Below are 21079 nucleotides of genomic sequence, written 5' to 3' on the forward strand. Positions count from 1 at the left end.
GAGTTACTGTTAGGTGCACATAGATTAGCTGTAAGAATGAACATATATTCTTATAGGCTATTCTGTGATTTAAATATTTCCAAAGGGTAGGAAACTAACTGATCAGGCCAGTTTTAAGAGTATGTGTTAAAATGAGCATCTTTCTATGTCACAGCCTGAGATTTTTATTTCTTAACCACTTTTTCACATAAACCCCAAGATTTTTCTGACTATAATATCATCTGGCATAAAGTACTACAGTTTCAGAATTACATTACAAGGTTATGTATTCTACACTATATGCTCCGCTGATCTGAATAACTGGCTGATCAAGAGGTTACCCTCAAAAAACATTTTATATTTAATGTAAATACTTATTTTCTGTAAGTCATCTGCAGCATTCACCATGAAGAAGGCCCAGTTCCAAATCCATATTTGGGAACAGCTCTATTAATATAACAATGACTCACAGTGCAAGTTCTAATGAAGTCTTCTATTTAGAAGCATTACGTTTATAATACTTTCCCCATATAAGGCTTACAGTTTAAATCTTTACACATACATTGTTAATGAATATAAAAATGCTTAAACTACTTTTGAATGCTCACACATGCAAAAATATTGCAAAGAAAACACGTGTGAGATCATAAATCTTGTGTTGTAGGACAAATGATACCAGAACAGCCAGGCTGAATATAGAGGACAACAGTTACAAAAATAATACCCACAACCTCTGTAAAAGAAATGCCATTCCTGAAGGTGAAGATTAACTCAAAAGATTCAGAATTACAATTCTAGAAGGGGTTCAGTATTTTGCACAATGTTTCCATCTCCCTCTACTTGTCAAACATACAGTCACCTTCTCACGTAAGGTGTACCATAGCAGGACTGCCCAGGATACATAAATAATGCCAAAACGTCGTGGAATTCCTGCAAATGGTAAGTTATTGTCACCAGATGGTGACAGTGAGACTAGCGTCAGCCCTACGCTTGCTTTGAAGACTCTTGCGTTCATCGTCGCTCTCCTTCTCCAGCTTTTGATGGCTCCATTCCCCTCTCCACAATTCCTACAGCAGACCCAACAGTAAGGTAAGAGGGGTCTTTCTCAGGCAGAGCACTGGGAAGAGCACAGCAACCAGAATCTGCACTAATGAACCTCCAAGGCATAGAGCACGCAGCAGCGGTCAGAAACAGCTAGCAACCCTTTCTGGCTCCACTGCTTGCTGTGTCTGGGGAAAAGGTGCTAGACTGAAATCCTGTCCTGATCATTTGGCTATGTCACCAAGCAGTAATGTGATGGCAAACATGGGATGCAGGGGAGTGGAGTGGGAGACTTGGTGGAAAGTATTTTATAAAGGAAACAAGGAAACTTCTGCTGTTTGTGAATGAGAACATTTGCCACATTTTGCTTGTCCTCAGAGGCTGTTCTCCCTCTATACACAGCCAGCAGTCAGGATGTCCTCAGATCGCAACCTACATCCAAACGTACTACTGAACTGTCATCCCTAGAGACACTGCAGTTAACCTTCCTCCTCCAAAAAAGAACTAAACAAGGGGCATTTTAAGTCACATGAGAAGCCACCTCACTTTATAACTAGAAGCATACTGAATGAAAATCAGTCAGCTTCAGAAAATGGAAGAGCAAACCTGTAACTAAGTTACAAATGAGCACAAAGGGCTACAGCTGACCAAGAAAGTATTTGGATCACCTGGAGTCAGGCAGAGTTCAGTCAGCAGTGCTGGCATTGCATCTTAGCTTACATTTTTTTGACACCATAAAGCATTCTAAAGATGACTTTCCAAAAATGGATTCCCAATCCAACAAAAACTGAACTGGATAATCTACATTTTTGGCCTTAATCGGATAAATCTGTGCTGTGCTTTCCAAGGATAACAGTCAGTATTGCTACCCTTAGATTTTCTTTTTTTTTCACAATAGAAACTGTGGTAATTTGGGAGGAGTGTAAAGCAGTTCCAACAGCTGCTTCTCCTCAGATAAGATATTTGGGTGTTCATACTACTTCTGTCTGCCAGATGAGCTATTTCAACAGGCTTTCATGAGCTGTTTGTCACATCCTTTAATGCTATTTTTTCCTGCAGTTGCAACAATACTTAATAAAAAAGCCTTCTGAAGCAGACTTATTATGCTCTTTCCGATTTCTACTTTTTTGGGCAAAACAAACATAAGATACTACTTTTTCTCCTTGGCTTGCTTTGCGTCAGTACAAGACAGAAGCACATAAGAAAAATAAATTCTTTTTCAATTTCAGTGCTTGGCTCAAAATCAAGAGTCATTAGTTTAAAGCAGTGGCTTGGAGCAGAGGAAACAGATCTTGGGGCCAACAATATTTTATCAGTCAGTTGAGCATCCATTAATCATTAAGATATTCCTAAGTACTTTGTCCCTGTCCAACTTGAATTTGTTTCAAGGCATCATTTACTTCTGCCTTTGATTACATATAATCATCTTCATGTACATGTAGACCTGAAATGAACGCAGCAAAAAACACTTCTTTATGCAGAGCAGAACTCAAAAGAGCATTTTCAGAAGGGCCCAGGGCAGCACTGAGCAGAAGGGAGATGTCAAACTATTTGAATTCTCAGTTGAAACACCAACATCACAAGTTAAACACAAACTTTTCAAGAAGCTTGAGCAAGTGCTCCTCAGCAGCACAGGCACTGACTGAGATGCTAGATGCAAACACTGCATTTTCAAAGCTTTCACCCTTGCCAGAATGCACGATCTAGCTATATTCCTTTGGCACTTAAAAAAGTCCCAGGAACACATGCCACATAGCAGTTATTCAGCAGTGCAGAGTCAGGTACAGTAAATGATGATTATTTAATTAACATTTAAACATTTTCTTTTGTGCTACATATTTGTTTCAACAAATAACCTCCTGTACATGCTGTTCAGTTTCCATTACCATGAGTTGAGGATGGCCGCTATGCAGGAGTTGCAGAGATCATTGCTTAGTTTTAACAGTCATCTTCAGACAGTTGTCAAGTTTCTAAACCTGCACTGATTTAGAAAATATTGCATACCAAGTGTATGCTGCATGGCCTTGTCAAAATTGCCACACCAAGCAGAACAGAGTGATGAGGCATGTGGCTCACTGACCAGGGTCATCAGAAATCCCAATCTGGGTGCATTTTTACCTAGTAGACTGTTTATCAGTATATCTTATGATATTTGAAGCAAGGTCAGCAAGTTGCCAGCTGTCCAAAAGAACTCTTCACTTCTACAATTGCATGATCTACTTGACACTGCAGCAAAGCTTTCCTACAGTTGGCATGACCATTGTGAAGGTAAACCAGCATGGGCATGGTTCTGTCTGCACCACTACAAAGGTTATAGGAATGCGCAGGCCCATACATAATGATTCTAAAAGGCACAGGAAGCTTAGATCACACCACCAAAGTTCAAGCTGCATATTTGTTTTGGGTGCATTGAGGTCATATCTTGTGAAATGCATGCTTGGATTTACACACTTCCTTAAACTGAAATCATTAGGGAAAAAAGAGGAAATAGATGTGTAGTAAGTAATATTTGTTATTTGACATCTTACCATTGTGCAAAGACTTACACTGATTATCAGTAATTCCAAATGCTAAAGGGACAAGACAAAAACAAACAAACAGTAAAAAACAACCCCAAAACCCACCACACATTTGCAAAGATACAAATGGTACTGAAACGATTACAGTGCCAGTGCATTTTTCACTGTCAATAAACATAGCACCAAGCAAATAAAGGGATATCTCCCAAGTTAAGATGACCTTCAAAAGAGATCATTTATAAAAAGAAACTTTGCAATGCAAAGAAATATAATCAGCACACTGCAGGTTAGCACATAACAGCAAAGCTGACTTTACAACATTGTCAAAGATGCTGGCAGGTAAGATTTCTACCTCAGTCTCAGCAAGATAAGGTAGGTCTCCTAACTCAGTGTCCTCTGATGAATCTCAGCACCAGATCCCACTGTCTCCACAAACCTGTGTAACCATTATCTGTTTCAAAAAGCAAGAGCAAACATGCCCATGTCCAGTGAGACCTGCTCAAAGAATACCTATAAATCACTGTTTCTGAGTGAAACTCTGGATTTTATTTATGTTTCCAGTTTATACGTGTACAATTCTTACACTAGTATCAGCTGAGGTACAATGGGACAGGAGGAAGGCTAGGCAGGGGCAGCTTTTTGCTGGTACTAGGTTTGAAAACATTTTCAAGTACCTTAGCTTCTCTTGCAGCCTTCCTACTCCCCCTTTATGAGTTTACAAGTGCAGTCAGAGCCTGACCAAATCATACCCAAAGAAAAAACTAATTATTGTGATCACTCTCGCTACAGTTCTTTGTTTACAAGCAAAATTAAAAGCAAGAATCAAGATTTTCCAGAAAACTGGGTCAAATATCTGCAGTTTTGGGGAATACTCTCTGATATCAAATACAGAAGCATTAAAAGGAAAAATGAGCATCTTTATGCAAAAGATGTAAGGGTCTTCACATAACCCCTGTATCCTAGAGACTGGGCCTCTCCAATCACCCTTTTTGGTTGCCTAATCCAAGATACCAGCATCACTTAAAACAAAAACACCATCTAGTGCTTGATAAATCAATCTGTGAGAACTTAATGAGTTAGGCATGGTTTATTTACTTTTTAAGAACATCTAGATACAGTATGTAAGGAGAAGCTGCACCTTCATTTCAAAAGTTGAGGGTTTAAACAGAATTCTTGTTCTCCTTCACAAATGCTAAGTTACACCCTTTCATGTGTGAACTGACTGCAAGTTCAATAACCCCACCTTACAAAATAAGATTCAATACAGTAGGATGGTGCAAACAAAGTAACCTTTGATGTAAAGAATTCCCTCCTATCGCTCTTGATGCACAACCTCTAAGTTTTAACATTATTAAACATTTAGCATAACACCACCTTGTCTGATTCAGAGTATACTCAGAAAGTTTTATTGACGTACTCAGCAGTTACATCTCTGAACATCCTGATTATTTTGAGGTACTCTCATCTGACTGTACAAACCATCTGTTTTTTTTTTTTTCTTTTTTTAAATAAGAGAAGCTCACAGTTTTCATGCACTACATTGTTAAGAGTAATGCCACGGTAACTATGTCCCTGCCATGTGCAGGTACCTGCTGCAGCAGCATTTATATTTGCCCTACAACATTCCACCCCAATGAGCTCCCCTCTCCTCAAGTGACCTGTGCAACAGGGTGCCGCTCCACCTGACAAGTGGAACACGTTGTCCCAAACAAAAACCCCTAAAGATCAAAACAACCCTTTCTGCTGACATACTAAAAGTTTAGGCTACACAGGAAAACACACTTGAAGCTCTTTTTCCATTACCTTGCATTATTAAACCATCTAGGCAAGAGATAAACATAAAAGGAATTTCTTTAATTAGATAAATTTACTCCTCAGCATCTGTTGTTTCATAGAGCAAAGCACATCAGCATGTTAGAATCAGATAATATTGGAGTCTCCCACAAACTCACAGCCGAAGCTTCTTTTTCATGCAAGCATTTGGGTGCCACTGGTTTTACTCACTGTAATACAACACTTCCAGTTAAATGCTTGCCATAAAATGTAATGCCAGGTATGCACTGGGCCACAAGTGAAATTCCTTAAAATGATTATGCAGCATCTTGCAAGTTAGAACAAGGCAGAACAGATGCACAGGGTGATCTTGCACAACTTATCTTCCTGAAGTTCTATACCATGCATTCATTTTTAATAAACCTCAAATCAATGAAAGATTATGCTTCCCATAACTAAAATCTAAAAAATTCCTTTAACATAAGCAATATCCATTACATCTTGCACTTCAGCACTATTTCTTAATTGACTCTCTAAATAAAGATAATCTCTCAAAAGGTCAAAAACCTCTGCAAAAAACCCAAGTTAATTATAATATATTCTTAAACTCTATCTACTACAAAGTCAATCCCATTGACTGACAAACACCTTACAGCTTAAAACCAAATACTGTAAGATAGTAACTTTCAATTACATTTGATTTTGTATGCAGTCAGATAATGGAATTTTTATTACAGTTATAAAAAAAAATTTAAGGATAAGCTAGGAAGATGTTGGCATCCATTTACTTTGCCATTAAAAAACCTAATTAAAATAAAATCTAAAAATTTTTAAAAATCAAATTTAAATATATGTTGGCAAAGCAAAGGACCCTTCTAAGGGGTACTGTGCAAGCCAGTGCAGACAAAAACAGTGCAGACCAGCTGAACAACACTGCCGAAGTATTTCCTATCTGATCTGCTTGCACTGCTATTTGCCTCTCTTGTGCAGAGATTGCAAATCAAGTGCACAATGGACCATGAGTTTAAAGCCACTAGGCAGTTTTGGGCTAGTCTGCACACTTGTACTCTGAAATATATCTGGGCTTTTCAGGAATGCAGCACTAAGCCAATGTAGCACTTATCACAATGCTTACTCATTACAGCAGGTTAAAAGCAGCAGCAAAGTAAAATGACACTCCAAGACTAACAACTTTCTTCATTTGTCAAGTCACCTGCCAGGTACTAATGAACAGTAACACAGAGCCATGGAAGTAAAAGTCCTCTTCAGTTCAGGTATGCTGTGCTGAGAAATAAAACTTACATCATATGAAGACATATAAGAATCTGCTTTAGTAAAATCAAATGCAATTATTTAAAAAAAAGAAACAAAAAACAACTTTCACCTGAAAATTCTCTATTTTCAATTATTACAAAAAGATTCCTTAAACAAGGAGTATCTAGTTAGTTATCTTCTTGCCAGTAATGGTATATTCTCTGTTACTGAGGGGATTTAACAGCAATCAGACAGAAAAAAAAAACCAAACCCAAACAGTATTTTTAAAACCACAGAACTAGTAAAGTAACTCAAGTACTTGAAACTACTTAAACTAATTTTTCAGACTGACTAAATTTAAAGTCATTTGTATTCCCTGTCAGGGAGCATCACATTTAATAAGGTCTTGTTCGTATCAAAAGCATGGGGTGTTTGCTGGCAAACGCTTAAAATAATTACCACAGGCATCTCTTTAGGAATCACACAGTTCCTCTAATGCTTTGGTGGTTTTACTGACCAGATCCACCTCATTTAAATATACAGACAACTCTAACCTGCCCCCACCAAACACACACACTTTAGAAGCGAATCTAACAAAATGCAGAAGAAAGCAAGCTAAATAAGCTGTATATTTCATATGCTGTGATCCTCCGCTCTTTTTGAGACAAAAGACTTGGTCATTATTTCATGTACCCCATCACTAGAAAAATAAAGGCTTCCGTTTTCACGTGGTTTTAATGATGAAGATTCAAAAGAGGATGCAGGCTCTTTCTTACCCATTCAGCGTGTATGAACCATTCCTCTTGAGTCTCATACTTGCAGATAAGAATCTTAGGAAAAAATCCAGAATGAGGTGGTTTGTCCTCTGCTAGACCAGAATACAGGCACCTGTTAGGTGGCTGCACTTTTTGTTCACCAGGGGATCTCTTTCCTGTTTCTCTGAGTCATCAGTGAGGAACAATGCGAAACCGCCACCAGAGCCACTTAGCAGGAAGCCCAGAGGAAACTGCCTGCAGCCAAACAAGAGTCTGGAGGTGTAAAATCTCCCCAACACACCTCCAGCAAAATCTTGGAGCCCACTAAGGAAAAGCAGAAAAAAATCATGGAGAAGGGGTTTTTATAAAATACCTTAACCGCTCCCCGCATGTGCAAGAATAAATCTTGCAGAAAGCTGTATTTTATTGGCGAGCTGCTCTTCTTCCAATTAGTGTCCTTCCAATACAAGTCCTGCTGCGACTGTCGCTCAAGTCTTCAGCACTACCGTCAGAGCACAAGGCAACTGAATAAGAAGCCCTAAAAATAACAAATAAGAATTTTTCGTGTTTTTTCTCCCCCTAATATCAAGTTGGAAACTACACATGTGGAAACGGGCACACAATTAGTGGTTAAAAGGTTTATTTTCCATGTAGAAAGTTAAAAACAGGCTGATCTAAAGTCACGCTCGAATGCTGCAGAGAAAAATATCCTCTAGCAGTCCAGTCCTGGGCAGGCTGCCCTGCATAAATCACACAATCGCACTGTCTCTGATGAGACTGTTTTCTTTCCCTTTCTGTTCACCCCAGCATTCCGTGATAGCTCTGAACTAAACAGCTGCACAGCTTAATGTCTGGACCAGAGGGGTGAATCTACCACACAAAGCAAAAATTACTCCAGATAATTGTTGATCATTTACTGCCTGTGAGCAAATCAACACTGACTCAAGTAATAAATCACATGAAAAACATTTTTAACAATGAATGTTGAAATGACTGTCACTTGTGGCCTAGGTGAAAATACTCCAGGATAATAGGAAAACTGCACACTAGCCAAATATAAAGATTAAATATTCACTACCTAAACAGAGGGAAGCAATGGGTAGGGTCCCACAGAACGCTGGCCTGAGTACATTATTCTGTATTTTAATGGCCCAAATGTCTAAAGACAGAATGTTTGTCAAGCTCAATTTTCATCTTGATCCCATCTTTGCATTGTTCTTTCAGATTTGTCACCTGAAAATTTAACAGTTATAGAAAAACAGCCTAAAAAATAGGAGAATTGCTTAATTTCTTTCTACGTGCCTTAGATTATGCAGTTAGGTGTAATCAAGTATACCTGTATAGGGACTGATTAGATCACAGATGTTGAGAGAAAAAAGGGTTACAATGAATTACAAGCTGAAAAAATCAACAATGTCATATTGTTGATAAAATACAATGAGACCAAGCTGTACAAATATGATGCATCTGCAAGACAGAAAGCAATTGTCAGCTTCTATCAGGCCTCATCTTGAGTATTGTGCCCAACCCTTGGCACCCTAGCTGAAGAGAGATGTAGAATTAGCTGGAGCCCAGGGAGCACCAAGAAGAATATTATCCATCTCACGCATGAGAAAACCGAGGGAGGAAAACAAGATAGCACCTTCCAAGAATGTAGAACACTGCTGTAAAGAGAAAGGAAACAAAATGTTTTCTGCGCTATCCATCACAAAGGGACTTGAATTAAGCAAGAAACAAACCAGGTTAGTATTAGATTTTTTTTGTTTGAGGATTTTTTTATGTTTGTTTGGTTTTTAAGTACAGGAATAGATTACAGAGTCTCCATTATTGCAGGCATTTGAGATGATCTTGCTCCAGAGCTGGGGACTGACTAGGTGACCTCTATAGGTCTCTCACATCCCTAGCTTTCTATGATTTCCTCCCATTACTAACTGGAAGAAAGAATGAAAATTGTGCTGTGTAACCACATGAGGCAAACTAGCTCAAGTCAAACAGCATGCTTTAGATTTTTTTCCTCAAAATAAGTTTTACTGGCCAGGACTGCAAATACGTCCAAGACATTACCACCACAGTGGTAGCAGCACCCTGCTTTTATCATATACATCGCGGGAAAGAATTACACTTTATGTTCTTCTCCGCCATCAACTTTGCAAAGATCCTACCTATGTGCTGGCTGGCACCAGGATCTGATTCTTAGAGTTGCTATGATCAGGCTCCGCTGTCCCTCAGGAGTGAGTGAAGATTCACTATGGCCACAGAAGAGCTAGAAGTTAGGTCCCTGCAGGGAGCTACCTACCAGCACTGAATAAAGCAGAGACACATTCTTGGAAGCTTGTAAAAGAAAACTTGGATGATTTATTTGGTTAATAACTTAGAAAAGAAAAAATAGTTAAAGCAAATAAATTAAAAATTTTACATATAATTTCTAAACACTCTGCAAACCCAGAATCAAACAAAAACTTGAACTCTGTTTTCTTCTTGGAAGCCAAGATTTCTGTAGAGGTGGTCTTAAACCCAGGCTCAGAGAAAATCTGGTATGTCTTCAGTTTTAATTGAAATATATCATGCCCCACAGAAAAGATCCAACAGCATAATTAAAGCATATATGACACTGGGTTTTTTTGAGGTTTCTACTAATTTGCATCAGAAGTGCACCAGCAATATGGAACACAGGAGCTATCATGAGGTGATGTCTGATGACTATTACTTAATAGCAATTGACTACTACTGTAAACTGGAAAATGACAATTTTTGTAATTTAAAAAAAGCTGGCCTTCCCACAGTCTTCTCGAGGTCCTTTCTGGATGCAAAATGTAAGCAATGTACCCACTGATTTTGAGAGCTTTGTTTTTACTGGCTACCTAATTTCTTAAAAATAAATTTCAGCATTCTGTTGCTGCAAGCAGCTGCTGTTTTTTCCAAACTCTACTTCTGCCGAAAGACATCAATGCTTTTCTCTTTTTCACTCCCCCATGCTCTTTCAGGGATTACTGCAGCACAAGGGTATGTGTTCTTTAACATCTCCATCTGAAAACTATTATAGGAAACCAGCAACTAAATATAAACTGTCCAATCAGAGCCAGAGCCAGCCACATTGATGCTGGGATCCCAAAATGCTATCATGGACAAAAGAACTTACCACAGAAACACAGCTAAAGCCTACTTGCCAACACAACTGCTTCAGAAACAATGAATTCCTGCTTCAGAGAGGTCTTCTGGAGAAATGTGTTTGGTTAACAAAGATAAAAAAACCCTTATTTTTAGTCAACGTGAAAATGGAGATGAGAAACTCACTGAAGCAGGCAACTCTATGGTGAGGCAATATGCTATAAACATATCTCCTACAGTTTTTTCAATTAGCTGCACCTAAAGAAATCCTTTTTTTCCTCTCTCTCCCTACACATACGCATTCCAGAGAGCATACACAAGCTGAATCATCATTACTGTGGTGAAAATACATGGGAGGAGGGAAAACATCTTCACGTCTCCTTAAGATCCCTTCTGACAAGTAAAGCATTCTTACAGCCCACTTCTCTTTTATTCCCTTCCCCAAGCAGAACCCATAAACTTTAGCATGGATTACTTGTTCCCAAGCTAAACATTCATCCAATTACTGCTCTGCTTCTGAGGGGAATTTCAACAGGACCATTTGGCCCAGTTATTCTGGACGTTAGCTCAAAGTACAGTTCTTTAGATAACAGAAATTAGTATGGATGGTTTACCATTTTCAACTGTCTCCCAGCCACTTTGTGCTTTGAAAACAGTGTTAAAAGATCTCTGTTTCAATTACTATTTAAAAAAAAAAATATCTCCATTTAATAAGGAAATATACATGTTAAGGAAAAAGCTGGGTACAGAAGAGAATAGCTAGTCCTCTACTACTTGGAAAGACTTCAGTTCACTCAGAACTTAATTATTCATCCAGGGGAAGTTTTGCATATGAATGAAACATCTTTCTACATCTAAAAAGCAACACTCACTAGCAACCTCAGTTCTCCACATCTGGTCAGGAAAGAAAGGAGACAGTGTGCCCATATGTACCCTATTTTCCAGAGCTATGGCTTTTTCACAAGTATTAAAATTACTTCTACAGCATTTAATGTTATTTTATACATGTATCCTTGATACACTCCCTCCAATGTTTTTGAAAAATCTATTTGAATTTGTCCCACTGTTGAAGGGAACAATTTACTCCCTTTCTTCTGGAAAATACCCACTAACCTAATGCTTAACCTTGTTTTCTACTGTCTTGCAATATAACTTGCAACATAACTTGCACTTAAGGGCTGGCCACGTTAATTCCCAAGATAATCAATGAAACACTGAATTGTTACAAGAAATAAATTTGAGTCTACTTTTCCAGTCTGATGATACACTTACAGCACTTTGTAGTTGTTCTGATTCACACAGGGCACCAAACAGTGGGTCAGTCAGGTTCACTTCTACTTAACTACTTAGCTAATTCAGGCTTAATTTAAACACTGGTATTAGAGAAACAAGGAGCTTACAAGTCAATATCAATCATTGCTGGACAGGGAATGAAAAAGTAAAAGAGGAGGAGAACAGGAAAATTGACTCTGAGACATAGCTGGAAATAAATGTTTTCCCCAAATTCTGCTAATTCATTCTGCACATGAAGATGGTGCTGCCTCAGCTTCAGAGCTGGAGGGATTTCTTTGCCAAAGCTGTAAAGAAATCCTATTTCAGTGGGAGTTTTGGCTTAGTATTGAAAAAAAGAAAACACCCTGTGTGGGGACACTACAGTGGTCAATATATGGATGAAAGCTATATCACATTCCCTATGTACAAACAGAAAGACGTAACATATGAGAAGTATTTATTCTGCTTTTTAAGAGAAGATTTTTTTTTTTTTTTTAATTAATACAACAGCCAGTCCTGATTTAAGGCAAAGGTGACAGCAGCACTGAAAGGGTTATTGGAAGCACTTCATAATAAGCAAAACAGGACAGTGTTGGAGAAAGTTACAGAACTGAAATAACAGAAAAGCTATCCGCCTGGAAACGGAAAAGGGTGGGTGAGCAGTCTCTACCGGACGAGGGCAAAAGCCACGGTTTATAAATTTAGAAAAAAATACACACCCACACAAAATTTCTCAAGTGGGGGGGAACCACAAAAACCCACACATTTTACAAGGCCTTTATATAAATTTTGCCTAATCATTCTTAATGGACATCTGCCCATGCCTTAGTACAGGAAAGACCAAGCTTTCAGTATGTGCCAAACTGTCTGAAACACAAACCTTTGGCACACTGCTTGCTTTGATCCCCCACTTCGGGCCTTTTCCTGGAGGTAGGTTTGGAGCAAATGAACACAGACAGATTGCTCTTTGGAAGGGCTGTCCAAAAGAGTTAATGCAATGCAAGTTTGGTATCAGACTTCACAGTTCTCGACTGCATTATTTTTAACTTATCTTAAATGATTTCTAGGTTTTAAAAACAGAAGCAGCTAGACAGAATTTAGTAATTAGTTTCAGCGTTAAAGAGAGGTCCTTGCATAGGGTTAACAAAGTACTGTAGCAAAATAAATTTTTCAGTGAGAGGTGAAAGTTGCCCTGCTTCACGCAGATGGGCATTAAGACCAGCCACATGGACAACAGTTATTTATATAACTGTGGCAAATGGCTGTAGAGCATGAAGACCCCCATTCAGATCAGTCCCCAAAACTTTGTCCATCTCAAAGGGAGGCTCATAAAGCAACATAATAAATAGTAAGAGAAGATTGATGTTCTTGGCAAGAGCAGCCAGCAGGTAATTTAGAGCAGGCACTGCCCCTTCAGTCCAAGGGCAGGAAACAACTGTATGACTTACCAAAATGCCCCACCCCAGAAGTCCCAGTCGGTATAAAAGTCTGTGCTGCAAAATTTAGCTAATGATACAATCCAGCAGAAGTCTGGAAATACCACTGAGGGAAAACGGGAGAGAAATTTCTGAGAAAGAGACTTTAGCTAAAATTAACTACAAACGATCAGGCACGTACGAATCCTTGAAGCCTATAAAACAAGCAGAAAGATAAAGTAGTTGTTTTCTACTGCACAACTTGCTTCTTTCCTTTTTTCCTTTTTTCCTTTTTTTTAAATTTAGCTAAGTGGTCTCACACTAAGGTGCTAAAAGCTACAAGCAATTTTTCTACTAAAAAAAAGTTTAAAACTAGATTGGTTCTGTTAATAGTGAAACAGCACCCAGATTCCAATACAGAAAGCTGGTATTCCACAAGTAAAACTTTTGACATATAGAACCTTTAACAAAGGAAAGGAAGGAAAATTCTTTAAATATTAAAAAAGGGTTGTAATTTTGGTCAAATACAGAAAAAAAATCATTAAAAACAAGAGGCATCAGGAAATAAAATATATATACCTTTATTATCCAATTGTATAAGACAGACTACATGCCATACATAGGTTAGTGAATACAACAGGTAGTAAGATGTACAACTATGTGCTCGGTCATTAAAATATTTTTAATTTGAAACAAATGAAAAGTGCCAGGCTCTCACTCTCTGAATCTCTTTTTAAATTTAATTATGAGCTTGCTCTTGCACGTCCTCCCCAGTGTCCTCAAAGATTCATTCATCTCTTCTATTACTATCCTTGCCACTGCATGGGCGGACTGATGGGATGCTCCTCTCACACTAGGGCAAAGGAAGTCCCCAGTTCAGACTGCAGATGCAGATTCTTATTGCCAAATATTATAAACTTAAGAAAGTTATTTACTTAAGTTTAACATTTACACCTGCAAAAGACGACAATCTGGCAGCCACTAAGTTGTTCTTTTGCAGTTCCTAATTCAGGTGGGTCTGAAAGATCTGTGCAAAAATGCTTACTTGGGAAGGGAAACACTGATCAACTCTGCAATTCAGTACCCAGTACAAATCTAAACAAACACACACTTCAGCACCCATGGAATATAGTTGGCTTTGACCAAAGGAATTATTTGTGGGAAATGGGGCTTGTGTGTAGTGGGGGTGGGGGAGTGGGACACCAAAGATTAGGAAAAAAAAAAAAAAAACAAACAAAAAAAAAGTAAAGCCAAATACATATTACAGGAAGACAACTATAATCAGAAACTTTAAGCTAATCTATCAGTTGCTGACTGGTATGAACAGAGGAGAAATGTGGAGAATCCAAACATTTCAGAATAAATTCTGATCATAAAAATTATCACCCTGCACTTGCAGAGTCATGTGTCAGACATGCTTTATGCAAGATACCTTCAGAGAGAATTGACTATCTCAAAACAAATAAATACAGTATTATTTTTGCAGCTTATTCTATACTTTGAAATCAATGCACATAATGAAACAGCTTCTCTGAAATTAAGTACAGAGTGAAAAATACCGTGTGTGTCAATGGCAAAGGCAGCAACATAAATCATTTGAACACCAGCTTTTTAGGTGATCCTAACAAAGCCCTTGTCAAATTGCACTTCAGCTGCTGTTACTCACATTTTTGCAAGATCCTAAATGTTCAACAAAAAAAGTCTTTGTAGATGAAACCCAGGCATAATCCTAGTCATCCATCCTTCAAAGAAAGGCAAGAATACTTCAACCCAGTCAGAGTCTGGACATCATATCTGAGGACATCAGAACATTAACTAATATGTATATAGCACTTTTGGAAATTCTTATGGCGCTTTGGAAAAAAGCCCTCGATCCCTGCAACCTGTGTCATCTCAGTGATTGTTACAGTCATTAGAGTGGAAAATCCCTGTAAGAAACGGCTATAAAGTAGAGCAGATAAAAGGCAACGGTTTGGAAACGGAATCAAAACCTCAGCGCTGTTTCTGTCTTTCTACATTACTAAGGATAAGACACACAGGGTACCATCTGCACTGTGCATTTTCATTGTATTAGTTAAGGCACAGCAGCGAATGTGAAGTAAAACTCTAGTAAGGACAGAAGACTGGACTTGCAATATCAGATAGCTGGTAGCTATAAATGCTAGACTCCCTGATACTTAAATGGTTTAAAGCCAGGAATAAAGAATCTGCTACATTTACCGGTGAGCTCATATCCTCCACTTCAGTATCTCCTTTTCCCAAAGCATAAAATGGCAATAATGACACTTTGGGAAGCACTTGGACAGCCAGAAACTGAGAAGATACAAAGTCTAGGGTTTTATGAGTTGAAGTGACTCATGCAAAGCCAAGCACCAAATGAAAGAATAACAATTCAGAAATCCTCAGCTCTCAATTCAAACCTCACTGCTTAGGCCTCATGCCTTTCAAAATACCTCTTACATGAGAAAAGCTGCAGTTCTGAATAACTGCCCTTCGTTCTCTCATCTGTGCACACACACATACCTTCTCTAAAGATTTTTGTTTAACATGGAGCTCAGGTCTCAAGGCAATATTGTAGGTAAAGCATAATTTACTAGATTCTTACTTTATACGCTACCATCCTCAAGTCAGAAAATAAAATAAAATAGTTGTACACCCAACACTAAATTTCATCCAAACTTTGCACAACTGCTCCCTGACCACACTTCTGGTTTTATAGACTTCCACTGAGAAGTAGTCCATCTAGCTTATGCAATGGGAAAACCTACAACACAAGGTAACCCCTAACTCCTCACTTACATAATGTATCCCATCCCTATATGCAGTCTTATGTCCTAGAAGTGTTTACCCTAGAAAGCTGATCTTAAGTGCCTTCAGAGATATAGCAATATACTTTTTCAGTAGCCAATAGGTGAACTGCGAGAACAAAGCAAAATAATCCTACTTTGGGAATGAAACATTTTCTTCCTGGCAAAAGATGGAGTAACTCAATGTTAAAAGCAGAACTTCTAAGCTACCACCAGAATTTTTATCCTTTTACTATGCCATTTATCCAGAAGGACAACTTAAGGGGAGTGACAAATCTTGCTGTGAAGACCCAAGTTAGATGAGAGAACCAGTTTTTGGTTGAAAACTCTGAATAACCAAGAAGCGACTCAGTTTAAATTTGAAAAACTGGCTGCCACATTAATGAAGTCACAAAGCTTCATATGACAGGCTACAGTTGCCTCAAAACCACTGTTTTCTGGTGGTATCACCCTTTCATTTGAAAGGCTCTTGAATGTTCCTGAAATATTTTAACCATCATAATTTTAGCACCATATGCACCCTCACATATGTGTATGATGGTCAAATACTTTTTTTTCTTCATACATATCTAAGGGTACATATCTCATATAGCCTATTGTTTCCCCACAAGAAGTCTACCAACGCATCCAACTTACTTAAGATTGCACTTGTCTTATGCTTCCCTTCTTTACGGATTCCATCTTTACTTCTTCCAGGATTTAAAAGGAATATTAAGACTACAGTCATACATTTTAACCTGTCTAGTTTCTAGTTGTATTTACCCATATACTTCCACTAGAGCACAGCTTTTTAACTGTGCTGGGTGAAACACAGGCATGACAATCACAGAGGTTGGGAACTTATTTTCAAGAGGAGGTTGGGTACCTGTTTGAGCCATTCCTTCTATACACATGCCCTTTTATAGAATTTCAACTTAGACACTGGGGATTTAACTTAAATCTTGGATGTATAAAAGCATACTGTTTAGGGTCACAGTCACAGAGTTGTTAGTTTGCATTCATGATTCAGAAGAATTAATTCAAAAGCCAATCATTAAACCCACTCTAAACATAATTTTAGATTCCCAACAGATGGGCAAAAGAGGGCAAAAGAAAGCCTGCACAAATTGAGAAGGGGGATTCTCCTTACACCCTGTTCTGGAATATCTACTATTTATCTAATGTTTTATTACTGGTGCCATTATCGTTGTTGTTGTTGTTATTTACTTACTTATTTATTTTGCTTGGATTTTTAACGAAGTTCATGTAAATTTGCTTAAAGTTACTAAGCTACAGGCATAAAAGCAGTCTCGTCTACAGTGCTGTGAACAGGACACAAGCAAAACCTATACAAATTAGCATACAATTTTCAAAGGTCAATTATCACATCATTAGCCAAGCCATTTACATCTCTGCAATGTAGAGTATTCTCCAATTTTAGACAGCAGAAATAGAACAAAAATGGATTAAAATGCTTAGGGTTAGATAGTACAGTGTGTTGCTGAGGAAGACTTTAAACTCTCCAGTAGATTGAGTAGCTCATAATGGGCCATTTTCACACTAGGCCTTTGTGCAGCTGACACCATCTTCTGTCAGATGTTTAAAGAGAGCAAGCAAGCTTCTCTACCAAGAAATACTAACATTCACTTATACTGTAAGTAAATCTCATTTCTTTACCTTAAAAAAAAAGAGTAAAGGAACAATTAGCAAAAAATGCCTGGCTGTATCTTTGCAGTCACATAATTTAAAAGTAAAAGCGTAAAGAATAATCAGTACCTATACTTGTCATGTCTAGAAGCAAAACCAAAAAATACTGAGATGCAGTACAGGTTGTCCTAAAACTGCTTCTAGTTCAATAATCAAAACTTTTAAAAAGTATATAGTCAGAGCAACTTTTACGGGATATCACCAGTGTAATAAACAAGGGGGTTTTTCCCTGGATTTTAGCCACACAGTACATATCCAAAAAGATGTATGTTAAAGCAATTTTGGGCACACAATGTCAAGCAACTCAAGTTTCAAAATGCAATGGTTAAAGACTGCAGGCCTTAAAGCAGCCTTGTTGCACATATGGATTGTAAACCATTTTTTCTGGTGCTGATTATCATACTATTCTCTTCCCTCCAAAAACCAAGAGATTTTGTACACTGTTTCCTATTTAAAAAATTGAAAAGTAATTTCTATATTGCAAAACTCAATCATCTTCAGATCCTGGAAGTGTGTAAAAGTATGCAATTCAGGATCCATGGCAGACCTCTACCACCTGAGCAGGCGCTGCTACCACACTCAGTTTCAGGATTATATGCGAGCATCTTTAAAATGGCATTTGCTCTGCTAGCCTAGACAAGCAAGCTAGGCAAAGAGGACTGCTGGGTTCAGCTCCAGGTGATGAAAGAAGGAAACCTCTTACAACTGGAAACCTTTCTGTGTCCAGTGGAGCTGGCATTTCTTCCCCTACCTATCCAGCTTTCTCTTTATCTGTAATTTGCACCCATACTCACTCTACGATTGTATTTAACCTTTATATTCTACTCACCTTCACATCTACCCTTCAAGCTCCTGTGCCAGCACAGGATTCTTCGGTTTTTCAAGTGCCCATCTGGCTACTGAAAGGGCCTATGAAGAAGTAGTACAAAGCAAACTTAACCGTGCATGGCTTCATCAGCTTTGACCTGCCTTTTGCTCCAACCTGCAACCCTCATCTCTTTTTTTCCAGCTACTCCAAATTTCTTAAGAAAAAAATCTTTAAAAAGGTTAGCACAGCTATCTATCCATTTCTGATTAAACTCAATCCCAGGGATTCACCAGAACAGATACTGAACTGATTGCTGCATTCCCAGAACAGCTGTTTACAGTCATATTGAGAGCATCAAATGAGCATCATACGTTAACCCCACACATTATTTACAAATCAGCTTGCACACCAACAGCTGAACCCCCATTTCTTATTTTAAAACTTGGGCTAGATGATCATTCAGAAAATCATTCCTGTTTTATTTTTGACTTCTGACAACTAACTCAATGAAAAATTATACTCTGTTGATATATACCACCAGGCTCTCCACATCCTAGTATAATAATGGATTATCTGCTTGTTTTAGAAACAAAAAAACTCACTACATTGACATAAAATAAGATAAAGTTCAGCTCAGAGCCCTGAAAGCTACAAAGGGATATTATTGTACTTCTGCTGTTAACCTTTAAACACATACCCATTTGAAGTTTAAGTGATGAAAAGCTTTATTCTCCCAAAGTGGTGAAAAACCAAGGCTTTTCGGTTTTCTGCGAATCATTACCAGGGCATGAGCCAGTTTTGGTCCTATACCAGACATAACAGTTCTTATAAAGCTTTGTTGCAGGCTGTCAGCATTATTTTAAAAAAAAAAAAAAAACCACAGCATTTCATTTTCCTCATACGCTGCACTTACGTAACAATATATAAACCAAAGAATTTGGATAATCAAATGAGATGTCTTATTGCTACCTCTGAAGTTGCAAGTGCCAAATAAACGATTATGCAAGTACCTACAAAACACGTTAAATCCAGACCCAGAGTCCCTGCCTCACCCCTTTAATGTCTCCGCCTCTCCCAGTCCCGTCTGTCAGTGTCATGTGTCATCCGTGTCCCACCCACCCCCCCGTCTCCTAAAAAGTGGTAATTTATACTCACAACCAGATTCAGGGAATGTCACTGGAACACTTGGACGTTTGTTAATACAGGTCACCATTTTTTATTAACTTACCAATCAAGATAATTTCAAGTCCACATACTAGAAGGTTTCCCCACACACACATGAGAATGAAGCTTACTTTTAAGGTAATCTTTTCCTTCTCTTCCACTCCCAGTGCACATATTTTGGCGCAATCACACAAAAAACAACTGCTTCCCTTATGTGTATCACTGACCAGCAACCGTGCTATTGCAGAGACTCCATGACAATAGAGAGAGAGTTCATACTATGAGTCAGGCATAAAGCAATAACATGCTATAAGGAAAGCATATGCATGTGTGTTTACACGGATCTTTTTACACAAAATTCTACCTTTCACTTGGAGGTATTCTAACAAAATCCCATCATTTTGCTCCTCAAAAACTCTACAACAAATTTCACAAACTCCACAAAAGCACAACAGTAAGTGCTCGAAGAGGAAAAGCAACTGTAGTAAGTTTTGACTAAGTGTATTAGAAAAAATTAAGTGTCAATCTTTAAGCTATGTTTTGTCCTTCTCTATAGACAGTGCAAAAAGATTCAATTTAAAAGTTCTTTTCCACATTTTTTTTCATGACAGAAAGGTGAAAAACACTACCATGAACTCAACAAGCTTCTTGAGAAGACAGGATTTTTTTCAAGCCTCGCTCAAAGTTACACTATATCACTTCTGTGCTCTTTCCTTGTATCTAAAGAAAGATTGGCCCTCTCCTTGTCATACTGCACTGTGCTCCAATTACACATACCACAAGTCAAGAAAGGTTACAAAATTTCTGAAGTTACTGCTGCAGAAGCAACAGCAACCTAAAATCCTGGCATTTACTACAACAACAACAAAAGATACGCACAATAGGAAAAAATGAAGACTTACTTTCAGCAAAGAATCAGTGGTGACTCAAACACTGACAAACTACTGCAATTCCTTTTCTGGCAAGCTACTGCTCTATGAAAGGACTAATGACATTCAAGAAAAAGCTTGCAAAAGAAAAGAACATGTCATGCTCCTCTTAAACTTATCAAAGAATCCAGCTTACCACTATTCAATCCTAAAACACGTAAGGATTTTTTTGTTTTGATTTTCACAAAAACAAACATGTGTAAGGTAGTGAGCTGGCACAGAGATCATGTTATCCACTACTTATTTCTTCCTCAAGAGCAAGATGCATTTAAACTTGTAAATTGGTATTTGCAACACCTATGCACAGCACTCTGTGCTATCGAGTTTGAAATACGTACTGCAGCTGGAGAACAATTTAACCTGAGCACAGACAACCTGCACTTCCCCTAATACAGATTCAAATGGTAGCTGTGTCCAAAACCTCTGAAACAATTACAGTCCTTACTGATACACTGTAAGTGATGATGTATCGAGTCATTTAGAGGGAAACAAAAACAAGACAAACCTTCCAGCAGTAAAGATGTTGCTGTGGATCTACTTTTTCCATTACAAGAAGTTTATAATATTCA

The 21079-nt window shown here is 38.1% G+C and overlaps 1 protein-coding gene across 5 annotated transcripts in view; it reads right to left on the bottom strand.

Annotated features, from left to right (window-relative positions):
• Positions 1-21079, bottom strand: part of MOB2 (MOB kinase activator 2) — a 120850-nt gene that overhangs the window by 54534 nt on the left and 45237 nt on the right. Inside the window, exon 1 of one of the 5 annotated variants that reach the window (XM_075047888.1) lies at positions 7343-7458. The exons of the other annotated variants lie outside the window; for them this stretch is intronic. Within the exon in view, the coding sequence (XP_074903989.1) occupies positions 7343-7380 (38 nt within the window). The 5' untranslated portion in view covers positions 7381-7458. Of the gene's footprint in view, positions 1-7342; positions 7459-21079 lie in introns of those variants that run through there. 5 annotated transcript variants of the gene reach the window in all.

Source organism: Buteo buteo, chromosome 16, assembly GCF_964188355.1.
Source record: "Buteo buteo chromosome 16, bButBut1.hap1.1, whole genome shotgun sequence".
In the NCBI taxonomy this organism is placed as follows: Eukaryota; Metazoa; Chordata; class Aves; order Accipitriformes; family Accipitridae; genus Buteo; species Buteo buteo.